The sequence below is a fragment of the Salmo trutta genome, chromosome 17, assembly GCF_901001165.1.
Source record: "Salmo trutta chromosome 17, fSalTru1.1, whole genome shotgun sequence".
NCBI lineage: Eukaryota > Metazoa > Chordata > Actinopteri > Salmoniformes > Salmonidae > Salmo > Salmo trutta.
Window position 1 is genome coordinate 18,448,074 of NC_042973.1, and position 25,343 is coordinate 18,473,416.

Here is a 25,343-nt window from a genome sequence, read left to right on the forward strand (position 1 = left end):
CCAGTCTCCAGACCTTAATCCCATAGAAGATCTGTGGAGGGAGCTGAAGGTTCGAGTTGCCAAACGTCTGCCTCGAAACCTTAATGACTTGGAGAAGATCTGCAAAGAGGAGTGGGACAAAATCCCTCCTGAGATGTGTGCAAACCTGGTAGCCAACTACAAGAAATGTCTGACCTCTGTGATTGCCAACAAGGGTTTTGCCACCAAGTACTAAGTCATGTTTTGCAGAGGGGTCAAATACCTATTTCCCTCATTAAAATGCAAATCAATTTATAACATTTTTGACATGCGTTTTTCTGGATTTTTGTTGTTGTTATTCTGTCTCTCACTGTTCAAATAAACCTACCATTAAAATTATAGACTGATCATTTCTTTGTCAGTGGGAAAACGTAAAAATCAGCAGGGGATCAAATACTTTTTTCCCTCACTGTAATGTGGATAGATAGATAGTACTAGTATAGCCTTCATGAGCATAGATAGAAGTATAGCCTTCATGTGGATAGATAGTAGTATAGTCTTCATGTGGATGATGAAAGGAAAAGTACTTCCCCAAACTGTTGGCACAAAGTAGGAAGCACAGAATCATCTAGAATGTCATTGTATGCTGTGGCGTTAACATTTCCCTTACCTGGAATTAAGGAGCCTAAACCGAAGAATGTATAACAGCCACAGACCACTATTCCTCCTCTACCAAACTTTACAGTTGGCACTATGCATTCAGGCAAGTAGCATTCTGCTGGCATCCGCCAAACCCAGATTTGTCTGTTGGACACTCCAGAAGACGCTTGGCACTGCACATGGTGATCTTTGGCTTCTATGCAGCTGCTTGGCCATGGAAACCCATCTCCTGACGAATAGTTAATGTGCTGACGGTGCTTCCAGAGGCAGTTTGGAACTCGGTAGTGAGTGTTGCAAACGAGGATAGACCATTTTGACACTATGTGCTTCGGAGGTGCCGTTCTGTGAGCTTGTGTGGCCTACCACTTCACAGTGTGGTAGTGTTGTTGCTCCTAGACGTTTCCAATTCACAATAACGTCACTTAAAGTTGACACGGGCAGCTCGAGCAGGGCATAAATTTGACATACCGACCTGTTGGAAAGGTGGCATCCTGGCACGTTGAAATTCACTGAGCTCTTCAGTGAGGCCATTCTACTGCCAATGTTTGTCTATGGAGACAGCATGGCTGTGTGCTCGATTTTATACACCTGTCAGCAACGGGTGTGGCTGAAATAGCCGAGTCCACTAATTTGAAGGGGTGTCCACATTCTTTTGTATATACACTACCGTTCAAAGGTTTGGGGTCAAAGAAAAGCAATTTTTTTTCCATTAAAATAACATCAAATTGATCAGAAATACAGTGTAGGCATTGTTAATGTTGTAAACTACTATTGTAGCTGTAAACGGCTGATTTTTTATGGAATATCTACAAAGGCGTACAGAGGCCCATTATCAGCAACCATCACTGCTGTGTTCCAATGGCAAGTTGTGTTAGTTAATCCAAGTTTAGAATTTTAAAAGGTTAATTGATCATCAGAAAACCCTTTTGAAATTATGTTAGCACAGCTGAAATCTGTTCTGATTAAAGAAGCAATAAAACCGGCCTTCTTTAGACTAGTTGAGTATCTGGCATTTGTGGGTTCGATTACAGGCTCAAAATGAAACAAATAACTTTTCTGTAACTCGTCAGTCTATTCTTGTTCTGAGAAATGAAGGTTATTTAATGTGAGAAATTGCCAAGAAACTGAAGATTTTGTACAATGCTGTGTACTACTCCCTTCACAGAACAGCGCAAACTGGCTCTAACCAGAATAGAAAGAGGAGTGAGAGGCCCCGGTGCACAACTGAGCAAGAGGACAAGTACATTAGAGTGTTTGAGAAACAGACGCCTCACAAGTCCTCAAGTGGCAGCTTCATTAAATAGTACCTGCAAAACACCAGTCTCAACGTCAACAGTGAAGAGGCGACTCTGGGATGCTGGCCTTCTAGGCAGAGTTCCTCTGTCCAGTGTCTGTGTTCTTTTGCCCATGTTAATCATTTTATTGGCCAGTCTGAGATATGGCTTTTTCTTTGCAACTCTGCCTAGAAGGCCAGCATCCCGGAGTCACCTCTTCACTGATGACGTTGAGACTGGTGTTTTGCGGTTACTATTTAATGAAACTGCCACATAAATTCTTCAGAGTTCAAGTAACAGACACATCAACATTAACTGTTCAGAGGAGAGAGCATGAATCAGGCCTTCATGGTTGAATTGCTGCAAATAAACCACTACTAAAAGGACACCAATAAGAAGAGGAGACTTGCTTGGGTCAAAGAACACGAGCAATGGACATTAGACCGGTGGAAATCTGTCCTTTGGTCTGATGGGTCCAAATTTGTGATTTTTGGTTCCAACCGCCGTGTCTTTGTGAGACGCAGTGTGGTTCCCACCGTGATGCATGGAGGGGGAGGTGTGATGGTGCTTTGCTGGTGACACTGTCTGATTTATTTAGAATTCAAGCCACACTTCCCCAGCATGGCTACCACAGCATACGATACGCCATCCCTTCGGGTTTGTGCTTATTGGGACTATCATTTGTTTTTCAACAGGATAATGACCCAACAAACCTCCAATCGCTGTTTTTCAGTCTTTCGGTCCCAGCTTTGATGCACATGTACTGACCTCACCTTCTGGAGGATAGCGGGTTGAACAGGCTGTGGCTCGGGTGGATGATATCCTTGATGATCTTTTTGGCTGTTGGGTGCTGTAGGTGTCCTGGAGGGCAGTCAGTCTGCCCCTGGTGATACGTTGGGCAGACCTCACCATCCTCTGGAGAGCCCTGCGGTTTCTAGCAGGGGAGAAGCATGGTGGTCGGGGGATGTTTTTCCGCAGCAAAGATGAACGGAGCAAAGTACAGAGAGATCTGTGATGAAAACCTGTCCCAGAGCGCTCAGGACCTCAGACTGGGGCGAACGTTCACCTTCCAACAGGCTAATGACCCTAAGCACACAGCCAAGACAAAGCAGGAGTGGCTTTGGGACAAGTCTCAATGTCCCAAAGCCAGAGCCCGGACTTGAACCCGATCAAACATCTCTGTAGAGACCTGAAAATAGCAACGCTCCCCATCAAACCTGATAGAGCTTGAGAAGATTTGCAGAAAAGAATGGGAGAAACTCTCCAAATACAAGTGCGCCAAGCTTGTAGTGTCATACACAAGAAGACTTGAGGCTGCAATTGCTGCCAAAGGTGCTTCAACAAAGTATTGAGTAAAGGGTCTGAATGCTTATGTAAAAGTGATTTCAGTTAATTTTTAATAAATTAGAAAAAAATTCTGAAACCCCATAATGACAAACCAAACAGGTCATTGTGTGATGAGGAAAAAAATACAATTGTATCAATTTTAGAATAAGGTTGTAACCTAACAAAATGTGGAAAAAGTCAAGGGGTCTGAATACTTTCTGAAAGAACTGTATATTATTTGTGGGTTGAGTTGGAGACAGTAATTCAGACAACTAGAAAGGCCAGTCTAAATATCACACTGCTTGTCAAGAAGAAAAAAAGCTACATGAAAAACTAGGAAAATCCCCTATGAAATACCACACTGAACGCATAACATAACATTGTTCCTATATGACAAAGACAAGCTGCTATCTTTGTTCTCCTAAAATCCCCATCTGAATATCATGCTGTAATCAGAATAAAATCACAAAACACCTACACCCATTCAAGTGTCTACAAAGCAAAACTGACATTTCAGAGGTATGTTTGTGTCATATGACACCGGTGTGTGTGTGTGTGTGTGTGTGTGTGTGTGTGTGTGTGTGGAGCTCTGTACAGTGTGTGCAGCACCCATTTTAGTCTACACCACACAGCTGGGCAGTGCCAGGGAGCTGTAGGGCATTCACTCCTCCCAGGCATCTGTGCGTACTTGGCAGGTGCCACACTTGGGTAAGAGGCTCTTCATAAAGTAAATAAGCATACCCCCAACCACTGAACACTCATTACTCACCAGCCACCTGATACAGGACAGGCCGGATGTGAGAGGCATACTGACTGGCTCTTCATTAACACATCACTGCTCTCCTTTACCCACAGCTACTGGAGCCCAATGTGTTAATATCCTAACACACAACCTCCATACAAACAAGCCCAGATGAGAAGTCAATGGTCTGTGTTGTTAAGGCTAATCTCAGTCAGTGGAGGCCAGGGGAGGGATTCATTTTCCATATGAAGAGAAGTGGAATTGCCTGGGTTGACACAAAGTGTGTATAAGTGGGCAATATAAATGAAGAAAATAAATATAGCCCATAGGATGCTAAATATAAACAGAGGGGTGAAATTCCCTGTCCCAAAAGCCCCCGGGTGATCGGTGGTGCATAAACTCAACAAGCAAATATGAGGAAGAAAGCAAGAGATAAAATTCCTCCATGCAAAAACTCTGACCGAAAAACCCCACGCTTTCAAAGTGTTCCTCAAAAGGTGCAATGAGAGCAGCCATTTTCCTCAGTGACAGAGTGAATAGAACCTGATGGCAACAACTAAAGCCCTGCTAAATGACAGTGGCTTATTAATAACAAGCCTTCACAGGAAAAGGAGCAGGTAGCGTAGACAGTGTCAGACAACGTTTTAATCAGTTTCTGCAGCCAGGAATAACCAACCATCCTGAAGACAGGATCAGAGAGAGAGCGAGACAGAGGGGGACAGAGGGAGCATGTTATAGGGAAATCTTACCTGAGGGAAGTCTCCGTTCCTGGGGAGGTTGAGGAAATCGTCATGGAACCCTGAATGGCTGAACATGTCCATGTGCATATCGGGCATAGGGGCATTCAAGTGGTATTGCCTGAAAAAGGTCAGAGGTAAGGCAGCTTAATGAGATGTACTGAGAGATCGAGAGCAGAGCGCTGTGGATAGCAGGTTTCACAAGGGAACTCCCTAGTCATCATTAGGTGGGCAGAAGTTGAATCAGAAGGCGTTTGGAATTTATTTAAACAAAGGAAACTAGAAGATTTTGGCATGGCATGGTTGGAAAAACAACCGTCTCATACTAGCCCAACAAAGACATATCTAAGAGCAAGAATAGTGAGAGGATAAAAGGAATAAATAAAGTCAACATGCACACAAAGTGTAATACATCAACCCATACAAACTGTGGAGTCATAACACAAGCTATTCAACCAAATGAGTCATTATCCTAAAGGAGTTCTCTTTTTTACAACCAAATCTCTATTTGTGATGTAAATGGCATGTTACAGAAGGGTCCAGACACCTTAACAGAAGTGCTTTGCTATTTGGCAGGCAGTCACACAAGTAAATTAGTTTACAATGAAAAAGCAAAGTACTTTTTGCAAAAAGGATGCATGGCCATCATATTCATAATGTTTATCATAGAAAGAATGTAGCCAGCTACAATTCCTAAGTTTTCGCTAGAAGTTAATCTTGTATTTTACTGGAGAAAATAGGCTACCCCGAAAAGTACCAGATTAAAGTAGCTATACATCAGTCAGAGCACAGTCTCCTGATGAATTCTGATCCGAGTGGAGAAGTGCAACTGAAATTACAATAAGATGCACTTTAGATCTGGGTTTACAAAACGCAAAGATATTTCTTGGGCATTTTTTTCTTCTTTGTGGAAAAACTGAATTCTGCATTTAACGCGACCCCTAAGTTTAACTATAGTGTTCGCTTTCTGCCGTATTTGAGAAACTGCCACTGCTATTTTGATTTCCTTCCGTTTTTTCTCCTCTCCATTCTCTGCCTGTCTGCTCCCCCCAATCCTCTTCTCCAAGCAGAGCAGGCAGGCCCGTTGCCTTAGCGACTCCAGACTACACACAGTGTGTGTGTGTGTGTGTGTGCGCAGCATGTACACATGCTGCTCAAGAGTCAGTGCGGTTCTTCCTTCAGAGAAGCATGCATCAAAACTTTGTTAATTTTAACAATGTCTCTCGTTCCATTTTATTTATTTTTTTACCTTTATTTAACCAGGTAGGCTAGTTGAGAACAAGTTCTCATTTGCAACTGTGACCTGGTCAAGATAAAGCAAAGCAGTGCGACACAAACAACAGAGTTACACATGGAATAAACAAATATACAGTAACACAATAGAAAAAGTCTATATACAGTGTGTGCAAATGAGGTAAGATGGAGGTAATGCAATAAATAGACCATAGTGGCGAAATAATTACAATTTAGCGATTAAACACTGGAGTGATAGATGTGCAGAAGATGAATGTGCAAGTAGAGATACTGGGGTGCAAGATGTGCTATGTACAGGTGCAGTGATCTGTAAGCTACTCTGACAGCTGGTGCTTAAAGCTAGTGAGGGAGATATGTCTCCAGCTTCAGTGATTTTTGCCATTCGTTCCAGTCATTGGCAGCAGAGAACTGGAAGGAAAGGCGGCAAAGGTGGTGTTGGCTTTGGGGATGACCAGTGAAAAATACCTGCTGGAGCGCGTGCTATGGGTGGGTGCTGCAATGATGACCAGTGAGCTAAGGCGGAGCTTTACCTAGCAAAGACTCAGATGACCTGGAGCCAGTGAATTTGGCGACGAAAATGAAGCGAGGGCCAGCCAACGAGAGTATACAGGTCGCAGTGGTGGGTAGCATATGGGGCTTAGGTGACAAAACGGATGGCACTGTGATAGACATCTAATTTGCGGAGTAGAGTGTTGGGGGCTATTTTGTAAATGATATAGCCGAAGTCAAGGATCGGCAGGATAGTCAGTTTTACGAGGGTGTGTTTGGCAGCATGAGCGAAGGATGCTTTGTTGCAAAATAGGACGCCGATTCTAGATTTAATTTTGGATTGGAGATGCTTAATGTGAGTATGGAAGGAGAGTTTACAGTCTAACCAGACACCTAGGTATTTGTCCACATATTCCAAGTCAGAAGCGTCCAGAGTAGTGATGCTGGACGGGCGGGCAGGTGCGGGCAGCGATCGGTTGAAGAGCATGCATTTAGTTTTACTACCATTTAAGAGCAGTTGGAGGCCACAGAAGGAGAATTGTATGGCATTGAAGCCCATCTGGAGGTTAGCTAACACAGTGTCCAAAGAAGGGCCAGAAGTATACAGAATGGTGTCGTCTGCGTAGAGGTGGATCAGAGAATCACCAGCAGCAAGAGCAACATCATTGATGTATACAGAGAAAAGAGTCGGCCCGAAGATTTAACCCTGTGGCACCCCCATAGAGACTGCCAGAGGTCCGGACAACAGGCCCTCCGATTTGACACACTGAACTCTGTCTGAGAAGTTGGTGAACCAGGCGAGGCAGTCATTTGAGAAATCAAGGCTGTTGAGTCTGCCGATAAGAATGTGGTGATTGACAGAGTCGAAAGCCTTGGCCATATCAATGAATACAGCTGCACAGTATTGTCTCTTATCGATGGCAGTTATGATATCGTTTAGGACCTTGAGCGTGGCTGAGGTACACCCATGACCAGCTCGGAAACAAGATTGCATAGTGGAGAAGGTACGGTGGGATTCAAAATGGGCGGTGATCTGTTTGTTGACTTGGCTTTCGAAGACCTTAGAAAGGCAGGGTAGGGTAGATATAGGCCTGTAGCAGTTTGGGTCTAGAGTGTCTCCCCCTTTGAAGAGAGGGATGATCGCGTCAGCTTTCCAATCTTTGGGGATCTCAGACGATACGAAAGAGAGGTTGAACAGGCTAGTAATAGGGGTTGCAACAATTTCGCCGGATCATTTTAGGAAGGTTGTATTCCAAATGGAGCGAGCACTTCGCTCCGCAGGTAATATTACATCTCATTACAACGGTTTGATTTGTTTGATCTGAGCAATTATTTAGCTAGCTACTTAGCTGTCTTTGTATCAAAGATAATTGTGTAGTTTAGAGTAATTATCGAGGTTAGCTAGCCAGCTATTTGTCCGCCGCGGCACCGTTCTCCTACTTAGTCAACAACTGCTAGCTAGCTAGCCAACTTCTACCGACTAGCAGCACTGTAGAAACTAATACATTACAACGGAACGATTTGATTAGTGTCGTGTTAGCTAGCTACATAGTTGTCTTTGCTGTCTTTGTATCTAAGATAATTATGTAGTTTAGAGTAATTATCAAGGTTAGCTAGCCAGCTATTTTCGTCCGCCGCGCCGCGATTCTCCTACTTAGTCAACACTGCTAGCTAGCCAACTTCTACCGACTAGCAGCACTGTAGAAACTAATACATTACAATGGAACGATTTGATTAGTGTAGTGTTAGCTAGCTACATAGCTGTCTTTGCATCTAAGATAATTGTGTAGTTTAGAGTAATTATCGAGGTTAGCTAGCCAGGTTAGCTAGCTACATAGTTGCCTTTGTATCATGATAAGGTGTAGCACTGAAACTATCGAGGTTACCTAGCCAGCTACACTTTCAAACAAAGTCAACAACGCAGCCACTGCTAGCTAGCCTACTTCACCAGCCAGCAGTACTGTATCATTTTAGTCAATAAGATTTTCGCAACGTAAGCTTAACTTTCTGAACATTCGAGACGTGTAGTCCACTTGTTATTCCAATCTCCTTTGCATTAGCGTAGCCTCTTCTGTAGCCTGTCAACTATGTGTCTGTCTATCTCTGTTCTCTCCCCTCTGCACAGGCCATACAAACGCCTCACACCGCGTGGCCGCTGCCACTCTAACCTGGTGGTCCCAGCGCGCACGACCCACGTGGAGTTCCAGGTCTCCGGCAGCCTCTGGAACTGCCGGTTTGCGGCCAACAAGGCAGAGTTCATCTCAGCCTATGCTACCCTCCAGTCCCTCGACTTCTTGGCGCTGACGGAAACATGGATTACCACAAAAAACACTGCTACTCCTACTGCTCTCTCCTCGTCTGCCCACGTGTTCTCGCATACCCCGAGAGCATCTGGCCAGCGGGGTGGTGGCACTGGAAGCCTCATCTCTCCCAAGTGGACATTCTCTCTTTCTCCCCTGACCCATCTGTCTATCGCCTCCTTTGAATTCCATGCTGTCACAGTTACCAGCCCTTTCAAGCTTAACATCCTTATCATTTATCGCCCTCCAGGTTCCCTTGGAGAGTTCATCAATGAGCTTGACGCCTTGATAAGTTCCTTTCCTGAGGATGGCTCACCGCTCACAGTTCTGGGTGACTTTAACCTCCCCACGTCTACCTTTGACTCATTCCTCTCTGCCTCCTCCTTTCCACTCCTCTCCTCTTTTGACCTCACCCTCTCACCTTCCCCCCCTACTCACAAGGCAGGCAATACGCTTGACCTCATCTTTACTAGATGCTGTTCTTCCATTAATCTCATTGCAACTCCCCTCCAAGTCTCCGACCACTACCTTGTATCCTTTTCCCTCTCGCTCTCATCCAACACTTCTCACTCTGCCCCTACTCGGATGGTATTGCGCCGTCCCAACCTTTGCTCTCTCTCTCACCCTACTCTCTCCTCTTCCATCCTATCATCTCTTCCCAATGCTCAAACCTTCTCCAACCTATCTCCTGATTCTGCCTCCTCAACCCTCCTCTCCTCCCTTTCTGCATCCTTTGACTCTCCATGTCCCCTATCCTCCAGGCCGGCTCGGTCCTCCCCTCCTGCTCCGTGGCTCGACGACTCATTGCGAGCTCACAGAACAGGGCTCCGGGCAGCCGAGCGGAAATGGAGGAAAACTCGCCTCCCTGCGGACCTGGCATCCTTTCACTCCCTCCTCTCTACATTTTCCTCTTCTGTCTCTGCTGCTAAAGCCACTTTCTACCACTCTAAATTCCAAGCATCTGCCTCTAACTCTAGGAAGCTCTTTGCCACCTTCTCCTCCCTCCTGAATCCTCCTCCCCCTCCCTCTCTGCGGATTACTTCGTCAATCATTTTGAAAAGAAGGTCGACGACATCCGATCCTCGTTTGCTAAGTCAAACGACACCGCTTGTCCTGCTCACACTGCCCTACCCTGTGCTTTGACCTCTTTCTCCCCTCTCTCTCCAGATGAAATCTCGCGACTTGTGACGGTCGGCCGCCCAACAACCTGCCCGCTTGACCCTATCCCCTACTCTCTTCTCCAGACCATTTCCGGAGACCTTCTCCCTTACCTCACCTCGCTCATCAACTCATCCTTGACCGCTGGCTACGTCCCTTCCGTCTTCAAGAGAGCGAGAGTTGCACCCCTTCTGAAAAAACCTACACTCGATCCCTCTGATGTCAACAACTACAGACCAGTATCCCTTCTTTCTTTTCTCTCCAAAACTCTTGAACGTGCCGTCCTTGGCCAGCTCTCCTGCTCTCTCTCTCAGAATGACCTTCTTGATCCAAATCAGTCAGATTTCAAGACTGGTCATTCAACTGAGACTGGTCTTCTCTGTGTCACGGAGGCTCTCCGCACTGCTAAAGCTAACTCTCTCTCCTCTGCTCTCATCCTTCTAGACGTATCTGCTGCCTTTGATACTGTGAACCATCAGATCCTCCTCTCCACCCTCTCCGAGTTGGGCATCTCCGGCGCGGCCCACGCTTGGATTGCGTCCTACCTGACAGGTCGCTCCTACCAGGTGGCATGGCGAGAATCTGTCTCCGCACCACGTGCTCTAACCACTGGTGTCCCCCAGGGCTCTGTTCTAGGCCCTCTCCTATTCTCGCTATACACCAAGTCACTTGGCTCGGTCATATCCTCACATGGTCTCTCCTATCATTGCTATGCAGACGACACACAATTAATCTTCTCCTTTCCCCCTTCTGATAACCAGGTGGCGAATCGCATCTCTGCATGTCTGGCAGACATATCAGTGTGGATGACGGATCACCACCTCAAGCTGAACTTCGGCAAGACGGAGCTGCTCTTCCTCCCGGGGAAGGACTGCCCGTTCCATGATCTCGCCATCACGGTTGACAACTCCATTGTGTCCTCCTCCCAGAGTGCTAAGAACCTTGGCGTGACCCTGGACAACACCCTGTCGTTCTCCACTAACATCAAGGCGGTGACCCGATCCTGTAGGTTCATGCTCTACAACATTCGCAGAGTACGACCCTGCCTCACACAGGAAGCGGCGCAGGTCCTAATCCAGGCACTTGTCATCTCCCGTCTGGATTACTGCAACTCGCTGTTGGCTGGGCTCCCTGCCTGTGCCATTAAACCCCTACAACTCATCCAGAACGCCTCAGCCCGTCTGGTGTTCAACCTTCCCAAGTTCTCTCACGTCACCCCGCTCCTCCGCTCTCTCCACTGGCTTCCAGTTGAAGCTCGCATCCGCTACAAGACCATGGTGCTTGCCTACGGAACTGTGAGGGGAACGGCACCTCCGTACCTTCAGGCTCTGATCAGGCCCTACACCCAAACAAGGGCACTGCGTTCATCCACCTCTGGCCTGCTCGCCTCCCTACCTCTGCGGAAGCGCAGTTCCCGCTCAGCCCAGTCAAAACTGTTCACTGCTCTGGCACCCCAATGGTGGAACAAGCTCCCTCACGAAGCCAGGACAGCGGAGTCAATCACCACCTTCCGGAGACACCTGAAACCCCACCTCTTTAAGGAATACCTAGGATAGGATAAAGTAATCCTTCTAACCCCCCCCCCCCCCCTTAAAAGATTTAGATGCACTATTGTAAAGTGGTTGTTCCACTGGATATCATAAGGTGAATGCACCAATTTGTAAGTCGCTCTGGATAAGAGCGTCTGCTAAATGACTTAAATGTAAATGTAAGAAAGGGTCCAGATTGTCTAGCCCGGCTGATTTGTAGGGGTCCAGATTTTGCAGCTCTTTCAGAACATCAGCTATCTGAATTTGGGTGAAGGAGAAATGGGGGAGGCTTGGGCAAGTTGCTGTGGGGGGGTGCAGGGCTGTTGACCGGGGTAGGGGTAGCCAGGTGGAAAGCATGGCCAGCCGTAGAAAAATGCTCATTGAAATTGTCAATTATATTGGATTTATCGGTGCTGACAGAGTTTCCTAGCCTCAGTGCAGTGGGCAGCTGGGAGGAGGTGCTCTTATTCTCCATGGACTTTACAATGTCCCAGAACTTTTTGGAGTTTGTGTTACAGGACGCAAATTTCTGTTTGAAAAAGCTAGCTTTTGCTAGGATGGGAGATGGGAGAAGGACGATATGAAAATTGGGATCTCACCCAACCCTATATGCGGTCCCCGAAAAAACATGAACAAAGGCTCCAAAATGTCCTTTTAGAAATCGCAAAGCTCTCAGTATACCGAAATGTATCCGCAACATTATATTCAATTTTTTCGCGACTCAAGCGATATCTCTCAGTCCATTCTACAGGTAACTGTTAAAATAAAGAAAACAGTTGAGTAAATTAGGGACACAAAATACACAAAATAAAAGGGAACACTTAAACAACACAATGTAACTCCAAGTCAATCACACTTCTGTGAAATCAAACTGTCCACTTAGGAAGCAACACTGATTGACAATACATTTCACATGCTGTTGTGCAAATGGAATAGACAACAGGTGGAAATTATAGGCAATTAGCAAGACACCCCCAATAAAGGAGTGGTTCTGCAGGTGGTGACCACAGACAACTTCTCAGTTCCTATGCTTCCTGGCTGATGTTTTGGTCACTTTTGAATGCTGGCGGTGCTGGTAGTGCAGCTCATCCAGGATGGCACATCAATGCGAGCTGTGGCAAGAAGGTTTGCTGTGTCTGTCAGCGTAGTGTCCAGAGCATGGAGGCGCTACCAGGAGACAGGCCAGTACATCAGGAGACGTAGAGGAGGCCGTAGGAGGGCAACAACCCAGCAGCAGGACCGCTACCTCCGCCTTTGTGCAAGGAGGAGCAGGAGGAGCACTGCCAGAGCCCTGCAAAATGACCTCCAGCAGGCCACAAATGTGCATGTGTCTGCTCAAACGGTCAGAAACAGACTCCATGAGGGTGGTATGAGGGCCCGATGTCCACAGGTGGGGGTTGTGCTTACAGCCCAACACCGTGCAGGACATTTGGCATTTGCCAGAGAACACCAAGATTGGCAAATTCACCACTGGCGCCCTGTGCTCTTCACAGATGAAAGCAGGTTCACACTGAGCACATGTGACAGAGTCTGGAGACGCCGTGGAGAACGTTCTGCTGCCTGCAACATCCTCCAGCATGACCGGTTTGGCGGTGGGTTAGTTATGGTGTGGGGTGGCATTTCTTTGGGGGGCCGCACAGCCCTCCATGTGCTCGCCAGAGGTAGCCTGACTGCCATTAGGTACCGAGATGAGATCCTCAGACCCCTTTTGAGACCATATGCTGGTGCGGTTGGCCCTGGGTTCCTCCTAATGCAAGACAATGCTAGACCTCATGTGGCTGGAGTGTGTCAGCAGTTCCTGCAAAAGGAAGGCATTGATGCTATGGACTGGCCCGCCCGTTCCCCAGACCTGAATCCAATTGAGCACATCTGGGACATCATGTCTCGCTCCATCCACCAATGCCACGTTGCACCACAGACTGTCCAGGAGTTGGCGGATGCTTTAGTCCAGGTCTGGGAGGAGATCCCTCAGGAGACCATCCGCCACCTCATCAGGAGCATGCCCAGGTGTTGTAGTGAGGTCATACAGGCACGTGGAGGCCACACACACTACTGAGCCTCATTTTGACTTGTTTTAAGGACATTACATCAAAGTTGGATCAGCCTGTAGTGTGGTTTTCCACTTTAATTTTGAGTGTGACTCCAAATCCAGACCTCCATGGGTTGATAAATTGGATTTCCATTGATTATTTTTGTGTGATTTTGTTGTCAGCACATTCAACTATGTAAAGAAAAAAGTATTTAATAAAATTATTTCATTCATTCAGATCTAGGATGTGTTATTTTAGGGTTGCCTTTATTTTTTTGAGCAGTGTATATTGAAAGCATTGGGCGTGTCTACACAGGAAGTTCAAGACACTTGTAGAATCTATGCCAAGGTGCATTGACGCTGTTCTGGAAGCTCGTGGTGGCCCAACACCCTATTAAGACACTTGCTGGCATTTCCTTTATTTTGGCAGTTACCTGTAGCAGCAGGCTACACATAGAAGGGAACAGCTGGATAGACGAAACGGCTCCAGTCTCGCAAAAGGGAATATACAGTATCTTCAGAAAGTTCACACCTGTGGTTTACAAAGCATAAGACAAATAATATTTGATTTGAACAAGTTCTGTATGATGGCGAGAACGATAAACCAGGAGGATTCTCCGTCATTGTTTAAATCTCCAGTTTGGGAACATTTTGGCTTTCTTGTAGATTACACTGGCGATGGACAGAGTATGTTGCCACTGCTCAACGAGATTAGCAACACCTCAAACATGTTGACACATTTACGCCAACATCACCCCAGTATTCCTACCACCTCTTCATTCAAGCAGCCCTTCGCAGCCGATTCTGACGGGGCCAAATAAATTACAAGAGCGATCGGTATGTTTATAGCCGTGGATATGCACCCATTCTCAGTTGATGAGAAGAATAGGTTGTTTCAGCAACTGGTGAAAGTGCTCGTGCAACATTACGAACTTCGCTCTGTCGCACCCTTTTCAGCAAACAGATAGAGCCAGCTCTATATAAAGCAAGCTAAAGCCTTAAGTTGTCAATGAATTGACCAATGAATACTATGTTGCGCCTACTTCAGATGGATGGACCACCAGAGCTACAGAGAGCAACTTAACAGTAACAGCACATCCTATTCCCCCTCACTTGAAAATGAGAAGTACCGTGCTAGGAAACACAATGCTTTTATGAGTCACACAAGCGCACATTTTTGTCTTTGTAAGAAAACATAGTGGGGACCTATACAATGTCTGAGCCATGTTTACATATTGATTTCACACACATGTTGCACTTTATTTTTGTGTTGGTGAGTAATTGTGTGTTTTCATTTAAGAAGTTTTGGTATTCCTGATTGTGCTCTCATCAGGCATTATTTGACTCATGATCATATATGGAATCAGGAATACCAACACTTTGTATTTTCTTAAATAAACACAAATGAACTACAGTAACTGCTGGCATTTCATTTTCCAGCTGTGCCGAAACGTGACCCCAAATCGTACCAAACCATGGGTTTGGTGTACCATTACACCCCCATTGACAAACTCCTGTATCTGTTAGGCAAAATACCGCAGTGTGCGATCACATGAGCAAGATATGTGACCTGTTGCCACAAGAGAAACCAGTGGAGCACAAACACCTTTGTACATTCAACCAACATATACATGCAACCAATATTTATTATCTGTTTATTTATTTTCCCTTGCCAATCATACTACAATTACTTGCACACTGTTACAACTTTGTACGTAGCTAATAATATAACATCTGAGATGCCCCTTTGAATTGAGTTGAGAGAGAAAGAGTCAGAGACGGAGAGAGAACAGCCCCTACCCATCATCGGGTTCCATGATCCACGAAGGCCACGCTGACCATACTGCCCCTGTCCAGTCAAACTCGCACAGAAATCAACAGACAACACACATTGGAGATGTACCGAGTCGACTCACACACCATCACAAAGACACTGGAGTGGCAGAGCTGTGTGGAGTTGTCTCTCTACACTCAGGGCTTCATGCGACTCCTGACCTTAAGCGAATGGAGGCACTCCACTCTTTCACTTTTGCTTCTTGGAATCACAACGCAGTTCAGTGGAAAAACACCCGCTTCACTTCTGCTGCCTGTTGGATATTTTCACTTTCTCACCAAGTCACAGCAGGCAGGGCATGACGGTGACAAAATGAGGAGCGCAACATAGAATTAAATCCTGTGTGAGTTAATGTATACAACGGGGATTGAGGGACAAAACTGTCCTCCAACCCAGGCCACAGACCAGCTGGAGGATCGTTGATGGACTTGAGGTTGTTATTTAAAGAGAACGGGAGAGATAAGCAATTGGGAGAGATGCTGGTGGTCTAAACTTTGTTTGTCGGTTTCATATGTATATCAAAGCTGGGTGTGAGGGGAATTTAACATGGAGATTCAGGGATGTGATTGGCACAAGATGTGGGGTAAATCTCAAAAAAAGCAAGCCAGATATTCTAGGATCAGAAATCCGGGTTTCCTGGTTAGTGTGGAAAATGCACACCTGTAATCAAACATCTTTATTTTAAAGGGTCACCGTCAGCCACCTAGCTGGGGTCACAGTGCAGCATCCTAAAGCTTCCAATTGGCTCGTTCATTCTCCTTCCTCTCCCCTGTAACTATTCCCCAGGTCATTGCTGTAAATTACAATGTGTTCTCAGTCAACTTACCTGGTAAGATAAGGGTTAAATAAAAATGACAGTGATAATTGCTACCTTGCCAGAAGGTGTCAGCACTAGCAGCATTCCAATAGCACAAAGTCAGCCTTTCCCGGATGAGTCAGCTTTATGTAGTGTTACAAAACCCCTCAAATATTTCTGTAACCAACTGTGACAAAGGCTATTCCATGTATTGGACTGGTTCAAGCTGGTGTTGCACAATTTAATGTACATAGGGCAGGGCAAACAGAAAATAACCCATCTTCCAGTAAATGCTTTATTGACTACCGAGTATCACTTCTCACCTGATGCGTAACGGTTATTGAATTCTGAGGAGATAAATCCAGTTAAGGTGACAACCTCCGAGTTGTAATAGTTTGGTCAGGACAGTAGGACGTGATAACCAAAAGTGGAAGCATTAATATTCAGAGAACTCAAACCTGCATTTCTCGTCTCAAATTACAGGCTTGTCTAGACAACTATGGATTACAGAGACCCAGATGAAAGGCGTGTTTGATCATCTATAGAATACTAGCATAGAAAGGTTCAGAACATTTGTGAAACATCACAGCAGAAAAATATATGGCAGATAGAAATCAAAACTGGAAGGGCTTCGGAGAAAGATGGGAGGGGTTGACGGTAGCTGACGGTTGGGACTAAAATCAAATAAAATAACTATTGTAAAATATACTGCGTCCGTAAAATGTATATACTATGTATAAGCTGGAAGTTGAAGACTAAATATTGTTGTCCATTAGTTTACTCCAATTAGGGCAGGGGTGGTATAGCTAGAGGTAAATAAAAAAGGAAAATATTAGTTTAAAAAAATATATATATATATATTTTTTTACAACAAAGATATGGGGGATTGGAAATGATGCAGACATTACATTGATAGAATCCACAATTTATCTGCAATATTAAAGCTGATCCACCCACTAAAAACATAAAATACTAGCATGGGCAGGAAGGGCAAAATAAACCCACTCAAAACACTAACAGGAATGGGGGGGTGGGGATTAATAACAATATCTTGTTTTCCTAGAAGAGGTTTAATATTTCCTTGTGTGGCAAGCCAGCAGAATTTACCAAAAGACATGTGACACAATGATCCTTCCGTGGCCTATCTACTGACCACATCAGGAGCTTTCATTTTGACTTCCAGACAAACCTGCCATTCATTTAGCTACTTCCGATTATCAGGTCGTGTCAATCTCCCACTCTGTGTTAACAACCAGTATGTGCGTCAGTCAGGGTTTGGTTTCAGTTCCATTTACATGAAGGATTACTTTTTAAATAGGTAGCCTGTTTCAATTCACTATGGAATTAACTGAATTGAAACTGAATTAATTCACCACCCCTGTACTGCAGACTAGGGCATTAGACTGCCAGCAATGCAGATACAGTAGACAGAGGAACAGTTTGCATTTAAAATGATCCATACATGTTCCAATGCAGCTAGAGGCCTACACCCTAGATATCTACTGCTTTTGAAGTACTGCTGTAAACAGAAGCTCAAGCTGGTGGGTGGCCTGTTTGTCAAAGCATTGATATATGAGATACACTGTGAGGCAAAACCACATGGTGACGAAACTGAGGGGGCATGTACAGCCGTTTGTTGGATAGCAACCCTTGAACACACACACACCCAACCCTGGCTGGATCTCACACTCATTCAGTGAGCTCTGTAATGATAAATCTATCCAGTCAGCATCTCAATGATATTTTAAAATAGTGTGTGTGGTGTTTGTGTTTTTTTCTTTATTTAACTAGGCAAGTCAGTTAAGAACAAATTCTTATTTTCAATAACGGCCTAGGAACAGTGGGTTTGTTCAGGGGCAGAACGACAGATTTGTACCTTGTCAGCTCAGGGATTCGATCTCGCAACCTTTCGGTTACTAGTCCAATGCTCTAACCACTAGGCTACGCTCAGTGTGTGAGTGAGTGAGAGAGTGGTGAGTAAACAGAGCATTGGAGACCGACCCATTCACATTTCTGCACAGGACTATCTACTCACACTGAACAGGGATGTGAGGATGAGGCTGAGACTAATTTAATCACTTGTCTCCCAATGTACCACAGGACTTGATCAACTGTGTGGTAACTAGCAAATCCATTTTAGCTACAGTAAAAAAACATCTAACCATATATGTCAGATCAACTCTCTGCACTTAATGACGGCTACAAGACATCATTCTGATCTGCAGAGCTGAAGACGATACAGTAGATAATAATAACTAATTTGTTGTCTGACATTATTTGCCTTGTTCTCATGCTATTTATTGGATGTCTGGCTACAATTACAGCAATAATGACAATGTAATTAGGAGGCAAGCAGGACTAATACAGCTGATAAGTATAGTTGTAGAATCAATCAACTTTCGTTAGCCTAATATTTTATCGAAGTGGGGAATCTCTGCAACAGAGATGATAGATTAAAGAAGCCACTACCAACGAACTAAAGTCTGAGGAAATGTGAAAACCACAGGTTTTGCAAAGAGGTAGAGCAAACTACATCAACAGTTAACCCATTACAGTCTATTTAATAACAGATTCACTACATGGAACAACAGATCAGCAACCCCAAAAAAAATCTCAAGGAAGTTTGTTCTGAAGTATGTGCCCTATGTCTGAGAGATAAGAAAGATCTCATGTATTTAACCCCTTATTTTTGGCACTAAACAGTCTCCATATATTCGTCCATTTATTTTTCAACTGGTACCGTGGGACCTAGATACGGGTGTTGCGAGGCCTGTGGGTGTCCTAGAGCAAAACAACAACATGTACGTGTTTGTGAGAGTCTCATCTTTCCACGGAGATGTCATATTTTCCACAGAGAGGTCATATTAGTGTGTAGCCCAAACTGTTCAGACGGTTTGGGCTAAAGTGTTCTAGAGTGCGCAGCGGTCTAAGGCACTGCATCTCAGTGCTAGAGGCATCACTACAGACCCTGGTTCAATTCCAGGCTGTATCACAACCAGCTGTGATTGGGAGTCCCGTAGGGCGGCGCACAATTGGCCCAGTGTCGTCCGGGTTTGGCTGGTGTAGGCCATCATTGTAAATAAGAATTTGTTCTTAACAGACTTGAAAGGTTAAATAAAGGTTAAATTTAAAAAAATGAAATACAGACAGAAGTTGTCTGAAGTCCCAATACGCTTGTGGGGGTCGTTACAGACAATTTTGTGAGAAGACCGCTTTAGCTCGGTCACCTTTCACCGCAGATGCGGAAGTGCGGATGCAGGGGATTGAGACGAATCCAATACAAAAACTGATCTCTAGCTTAAACTGACGGATTTTATTGGGGGTTATTTTTTTTCGGGTGCTCGGATATCGACTCTATCGGATTAAATCAACAGTTGGTAGGGATTAGAGGTTTAGGTGACATATACTCTCTTTGCCATGTGCTACATGGGAAAACTAAATGGAGAAAATACTATAAAAAGCATTGAACTAATTAACCTGACCCTGTTAAACCAGATGAAATCATGTGTACACAACTGGTACACAGATAGGCCTTTCTGGGCATACAATTGCCAGTGTGTGCGAGATGGAGGTAAGAGTTAGGAGCTCTTATGTGTGTGTGCGCATGTGCTGTGGTGTGCGTGTGTGTCTGAGAGGTGAGGGTTAGGAGGCAGTGTGAGCAACACATCTCAGTTGACTGGGAGGCCAGGGAACTGCCCCAGCTGCCAGATGCAGAGATACCCTCACTGTAGAGGGTGGAGGTTGACGCCAGCCAGTCAGCCAGGCATGCAATTAAGGAAATTAAGGAGATTTAATAAAGAACTGAAGCCCACCCCCACATTTTAAGACTGCCACTTACAGGACAATCTACATAAGACTCATTACGCACTGGTACGTTGACTGGTGCTTCATTGTCAGGGTACGTTGACTGGTGCTTCATTGTCAGGGTACGTTGACTGGCGCTTCATTGTCAGGGTACGTTGACTGGCGCTTCATTGTCAGGGTACGTTGACTGGCCCTTCATTGTCAGGGTACGTTGACTGGTGCTTCATTGACAGGGTACGTTGACTTGTGCTTCATTGACAGGGTACGTTGACTGGTGCTTCATTGACAGGGTACGTTGACTGGTGCTTCATTGTCAGGGTACGTTGACAGGTGCTTCATTGTCAGGGTACGTTGACTGGTGCTTCATTGTCAGGGTACGTTGACTGGTGCTTCATTGTCAGGGTACGTTGACTGGTGCTTCATTGTCAGGGTACGTTGACTGGTGCTTCATTGTCAGGGTACGTTGACTGGTGCTTCATTGTCAGGGTACGTTGACTGGTGCTTCATTGTCAGGGTACGTTGACTGGTGCTTCATTGTCAGGGTACGTTGACTGGTGCTTCATTGTCAGGGTACGTTGACTGGTGCTTCATTGTCAGGGTACGTTGACTGGTGCTTCATTGTCAGGGTACGTTGACTGGTGCTTCATTGTCAGGGTACGTTGACTGGTGCTTCATTGTCAGGGTACGTTGACTGGTGCTTCATTGTCAGGGTACGTTGACTGGTGCTTCATTGTCAGGGTACGTTGACTGGTGCTTCATTGTCAGGGTACGTTGACTGGTGCTTCATTGTCAGGGTACGTTGACTGGTGCTTCATTGTCAGGGTACGTTGACTGGTGCTTCATTGTCAGGGTACGTTGACTGGTGCTTCATTGACAGGGTACGTTGACTGGTGCTTCATTGACAGGGTACGTTGACTGGACCTTCATTGTCAGGGTACGTTGACTGGCGCTTCATTGTCAGGGTACGTTGACTGGCGCTTCATTGACAGGGTAAGTTGACTGGCGCTTCATTGACAGGGTAAGTTGACTGATGCTTCATTGTCAGGGTACGTTGACTGGTGCTTCATTGACAGGGTACGTTGACTGGTGCTTCATTGACAGGGTACGTTGACTGGTGCTTCATTGTCAGGGTACGTTGACTGGTGCTTCATTGTCAGGGTACGTTGACTGGTGCTTCATTGTCAGGGTACGTTGACTGGTGCTTCATTGTCAGGGTACGTTGACTGGTGCTTCATTGTCAGGGTACGTTGACTGGTGCTTCATTGTCAGGGTACGTTGACTGGTGCTTCATTGACAGGGTACGTTGACTGGTGCTTCATTGTCAGGGTACGTTGACTGGTGCTTCATTGTCAGGGTACGTTGACTGGTGCTTCATTGTCAGGGTACGTTGACTGGTGCTTCATTGTCAAGGTACGTTGACTGGTGCTTCATTGACAGGGTACGTTGACTGGTGCTTCATTGACAGGGTACGTTGACTGGTGCTTCATTGTCTGGGTACGTTGACTGGCGCTTCATTGTCAGGGTACGTTGACTGGCGCTTCATTGTCAGGGTACTTTTGAATTATTATTTGGATTTAATAAACCAGAATCCAACGTAAACTTTGCTTTCTCACTGGCCCAGTTGGCCAAAAATCTACTGGCTCAAACAGAATTTCTACTGGCCCGGACATAGTGTAGTTTTTAAATGCATTGGGGTCATGCAGGGCTTATAGGTTGGCATGATCTCTCTCTCTATACATTCAGCTAATAGGCTAAACATTTTTGTTGTTGTTTTGGCTCTGTACTCCAGACATGTACTCCAGGAATGATACAATGACTATGAGGTTAAAGTGCAGACTGTCAGCTTTAATTTGAGGGTATTTTTATCCATATCGGGTGAAACGTTTAGTAATTACAGATTTTTTGGTACATAATCCCTCCATTTTAGGACACCAAAAGTATTGGCACAAATTAACTTGTGTATTAAAAGTAGTCAAGTTTAGTATGTGTCCTAGCACACAATGACTACATCAAGCTTGTGACTCTACACACTTGTTGGATGCATTTGCTGTTTATTTTAATTGTGTTTCAGAATATTTTGTGCCCAATAGAAATTAATGGTAAATAATGTAGTGTGTCATTTGAGTCCCTTTTATTGTAAATGAAAATATGTTTCTAAACACATACATTAATGTGGATGCTACCATGATTGTGAATAATGTTGAGTGAGAAAGTTACTCACAAAAAACATACCCTCAACTTTCTCACTCATCATCATTCACGATTAATTCAGGATTATGCGTAATCATAGTACCTTCCACAATGTAGTAGTGTAATTTCATGTAATTCTGTCCTTCAGCTGTAATTATCTATTAATGTTATGTATTATGTCATGTTTTATATTTTGTTTGGACCCCAGGAAGAGTAGCTGCAGCTTTGGCTGTAGCTAAAGGGGATCCGAATAAAATTCAAAAAAAAATACTAAATACACATCACAAGTAAAGCAGCAGAGGGGAGGGTGAGGTATGAGAAGTGATTGGTTACTTACTGGTTTCCAGATTGCATAGGGCAGTGTGCGCTGTAGCCTCCAGACTGCTGTGAAAATGATCCCCAGGAACCAGAGGGATACAGATAACTCTGAAACAGAGTAGATAAAAGGTTCATTAGCATACCATGCCTAACAAGACTCAAACACTATATGCGACTGGATATCATATGGTCAAAAATGAATTGTATTTATATTGTCAAATTACTTGGTCAGGAATCGACTAACAAAAGATCTCTGCATTCATGAAGCTACACCTCTGACAAATGGGGGGAGGGGTGTACCCTTTTTCCCAAAATGACATTTGTGAAAAATTGTGCACAAAATAATATTTTTTTTTTCTTCCCAAAAGCGCATTTCACAGGTAACCATTTAGGATGTCTTTGTTCCTCTGGGTCATTCCTCATGAGGGGCCACATACCCAATTGTATAACTAATTTCATGCCATTCTAATTTTGCCATGGGGCGGATATTTTTTGGGAGAGTTTTACAGATAATTTCCTACAATTCTATTAATTTTCCATAAGGTGGAAAACAATGTTTGCAGATTTGAAAATTATATGAGTGAGAGTGACTAACAAAATCAATGGGGGCCCCCCGGTTGGTAATTTGACAATGATTACTGCTAGACTAACTTAACAAACTTAAATATGTTAGCTGGCATGGGCTAATTGAGTGACTGCAAAGAGCTGACATAATAGAACAACTGCTGATACCCAAACAAAATTTGAAATTGCACCTTGTGTATTTTACTATCCCAAATCTCAACATTAAGTTGAGATCCGTGGGCCACGCCACCAGTTGCCCATTCCTGCACTAGAGAGTACCAGCGTCTCCTAAAAGCGAGACATAGATGATGCCCGGCACTAGTTAAGACCTGAACGAGTATCAGCCTGAGAAATCTTGACCCTCATCAGGCTCAGTATCGGTTGAGATAACTGTCAGCACAAAGACATCACCGTCCCACCACAGATGTCAAAAAGTCTTATGCATGACTGCCATTGTAGTGTTCCAGGTCCTTCTCAAATTGCAGGAGTCGCATTAGCCTTCAGAAATGGAGACCATAAAAACCATTTCACCTGTGATTTATATTAAAAGTCAGTGTTTTTTTGCTTCAATAGAGTGATCAGGCCCATGTAATTACATTAGTGCAACACATTCGTCAGAAAATAGCTTCATTTTCATCAGATGACAACAGAAGTGCAACGCTATTTGGCTAGCAGCCACACGTAAATTAGCTTACAATGAAAAGGCAAGGTCTTTCTTGCAAAAACGATGCATGCCGATGTTTATCATATTTATTTTTTTTTTTACCAGCTACATTTTCTAATGTCTTGCTTTATTAAGTTAATCTTGCATTTTACAGGAGAAAAGTACACAGAAAATGACTGAAGAAAAGTACTTAGAAAAGTACCGAAGAAAAAGTACACACAGAAAAGTGCAGGAGAAAAGCAGCTTTACAGAATAAGGTCTGCTGATAGAATGCCGTTCGCGAATGCGGGAATTTTATTGGTCTGACGAACAAAGATTTCTCATCCAAGTGGAGAAGTGCAACTGAAGCACAAAATGTGTCAGAACACGAGCAGAAATGACAATAAGAAGCATTTCAGATCTGTGTTTACAAAACACAGCAAGATATTTATGTGTTATATTAAAAATGTTCTGTGTGAAAAATGCAGAAATGTTCTGTATGAAAGATTCTGCGTTAACGTGACCCCTGAGTTGAAGTGTCCTTAACCACCATGACAGTCAGTCCTGAGTTATTATCAGGCTAGGGGAGAGAAGCACCTGATCTGTTTAACTAGTTGCGGGTCTTTGTTGACTCTTTGCTGAGTACTTCTTGCTTAGATAGGGAGGGAGATTCAATAGACGGAGGGCACATCCTGCATGTAAATATAACCGACATAACATTCCCTTCCCTAACCTTTAACATTAGTGGCTAGGGAGAAAATGTAACCTGGCACCTTGGTCTCTGACAGTCAGCCCCCCTGTAGGCCAGCCCAGAGGACCGGAGGTAGAGGGGCCAGTGGAGATCCAGAGACAAGAGTTCTGCATGCCATTAGCCATTCTAACAAAATGTTTGATGACAATAAACTTTATTATTTGCATATGTAGCCTTTTAATATTAGCATATTATGTAGCCACATTTTCCTGGAAATTTGAGTTTACCAAAATGGGTGGATGTGTAAACGTGTGTAGTGTGCATACGACATACCTCCATATTGGAAGAGGCAACTTCGAAAATGCTGCTGTCCAGCTGTGGCCCCTCTGGGTGCAGGTAGTTCTCCCCGTCCATGGCCGGTGAGGGTGATGGGAGGCTGGGCATCAGGTTGCAGGCTGACACATGACCTTTGACCTTCACGTACGTATGCTGGCTGTGTCCTACAGAGCTTATACCAAGGCCCACTCCATCACCTGGAGAGCGAGAGAAAGAGACAGAATTTGAATAGCTTGAATTAAACCCCTAACTATTCACACAGTAGCGCGTCATGTTTTTCGTCCAGTAGTGTAGTCTAATATAACTGTAAAACCTGTACTGCTGTTTTGAAGCAGTAGAATATACATACCATTATACCTAAAGTCAAATAACCTAATTGTATAATGGTTTTGGGTGCTGTAACACCAAGTAGACTAAAGCAAATGGGTCCTGTCAATCAGGAATGATGAGCTAAGACAACTCTATACAAAGGCTGCAGTTTTTAAACAAAGATAATGCATGAACGTCACAACGGCAGGCTTGATTACAACGGACTATAATGTATAACAGTGTCTGTAGTGAAACCAGCATGGTGAAACTGTGTGGGATGGCAACAACATCATCTGGGGAATATCACTCGAATTACATCCAGATTGACAGAATCACTTACTTCAAGTTCCAAACAAAATAAAATGTTAATCAAATAACAGCCTACTGCTTATTATACATTGA

The 25,343-nt window shown here is 44.5% G+C and overlaps 1 protein-coding gene across 2 annotated transcripts in view; it reads right to left on the minus strand.

Annotated features, from left to right (window-relative positions):
- sbno2b (strawberry notch homolog 2b) overlaps window positions 1-25,343 on the minus strand; it is a 102,855-nt gene that overhangs the window by 45,878 nt on the left and 31,634 nt on the right. The window contains exons 2-4 of one of the 2 annotated variants that reach the window (XM_029696017.1): window positions 24,630-24,829; window positions 22,418-22,506; window positions 4,710-4,818 (exon numbers count right to left, since the gene is read on the minus strand). In XM_029696017.1, coding sequence (XP_029551877.1) covers window positions 4,710-4,818; window positions 22,418-22,506; window positions 24,630-24,740 — 309 coding nt within the window. In that variant the 5' untranslated portion in view covers window positions 24,741-24,829. Of the gene's footprint in view, window positions 1-4,709; window positions 4,819-15,256; window positions 15,659-22,417; window positions 22,507-24,629; window positions 24,830-25,343 lie in introns of those variants that run through there. The other variant, XM_029696018.1, reaches the window with a different exon arrangement.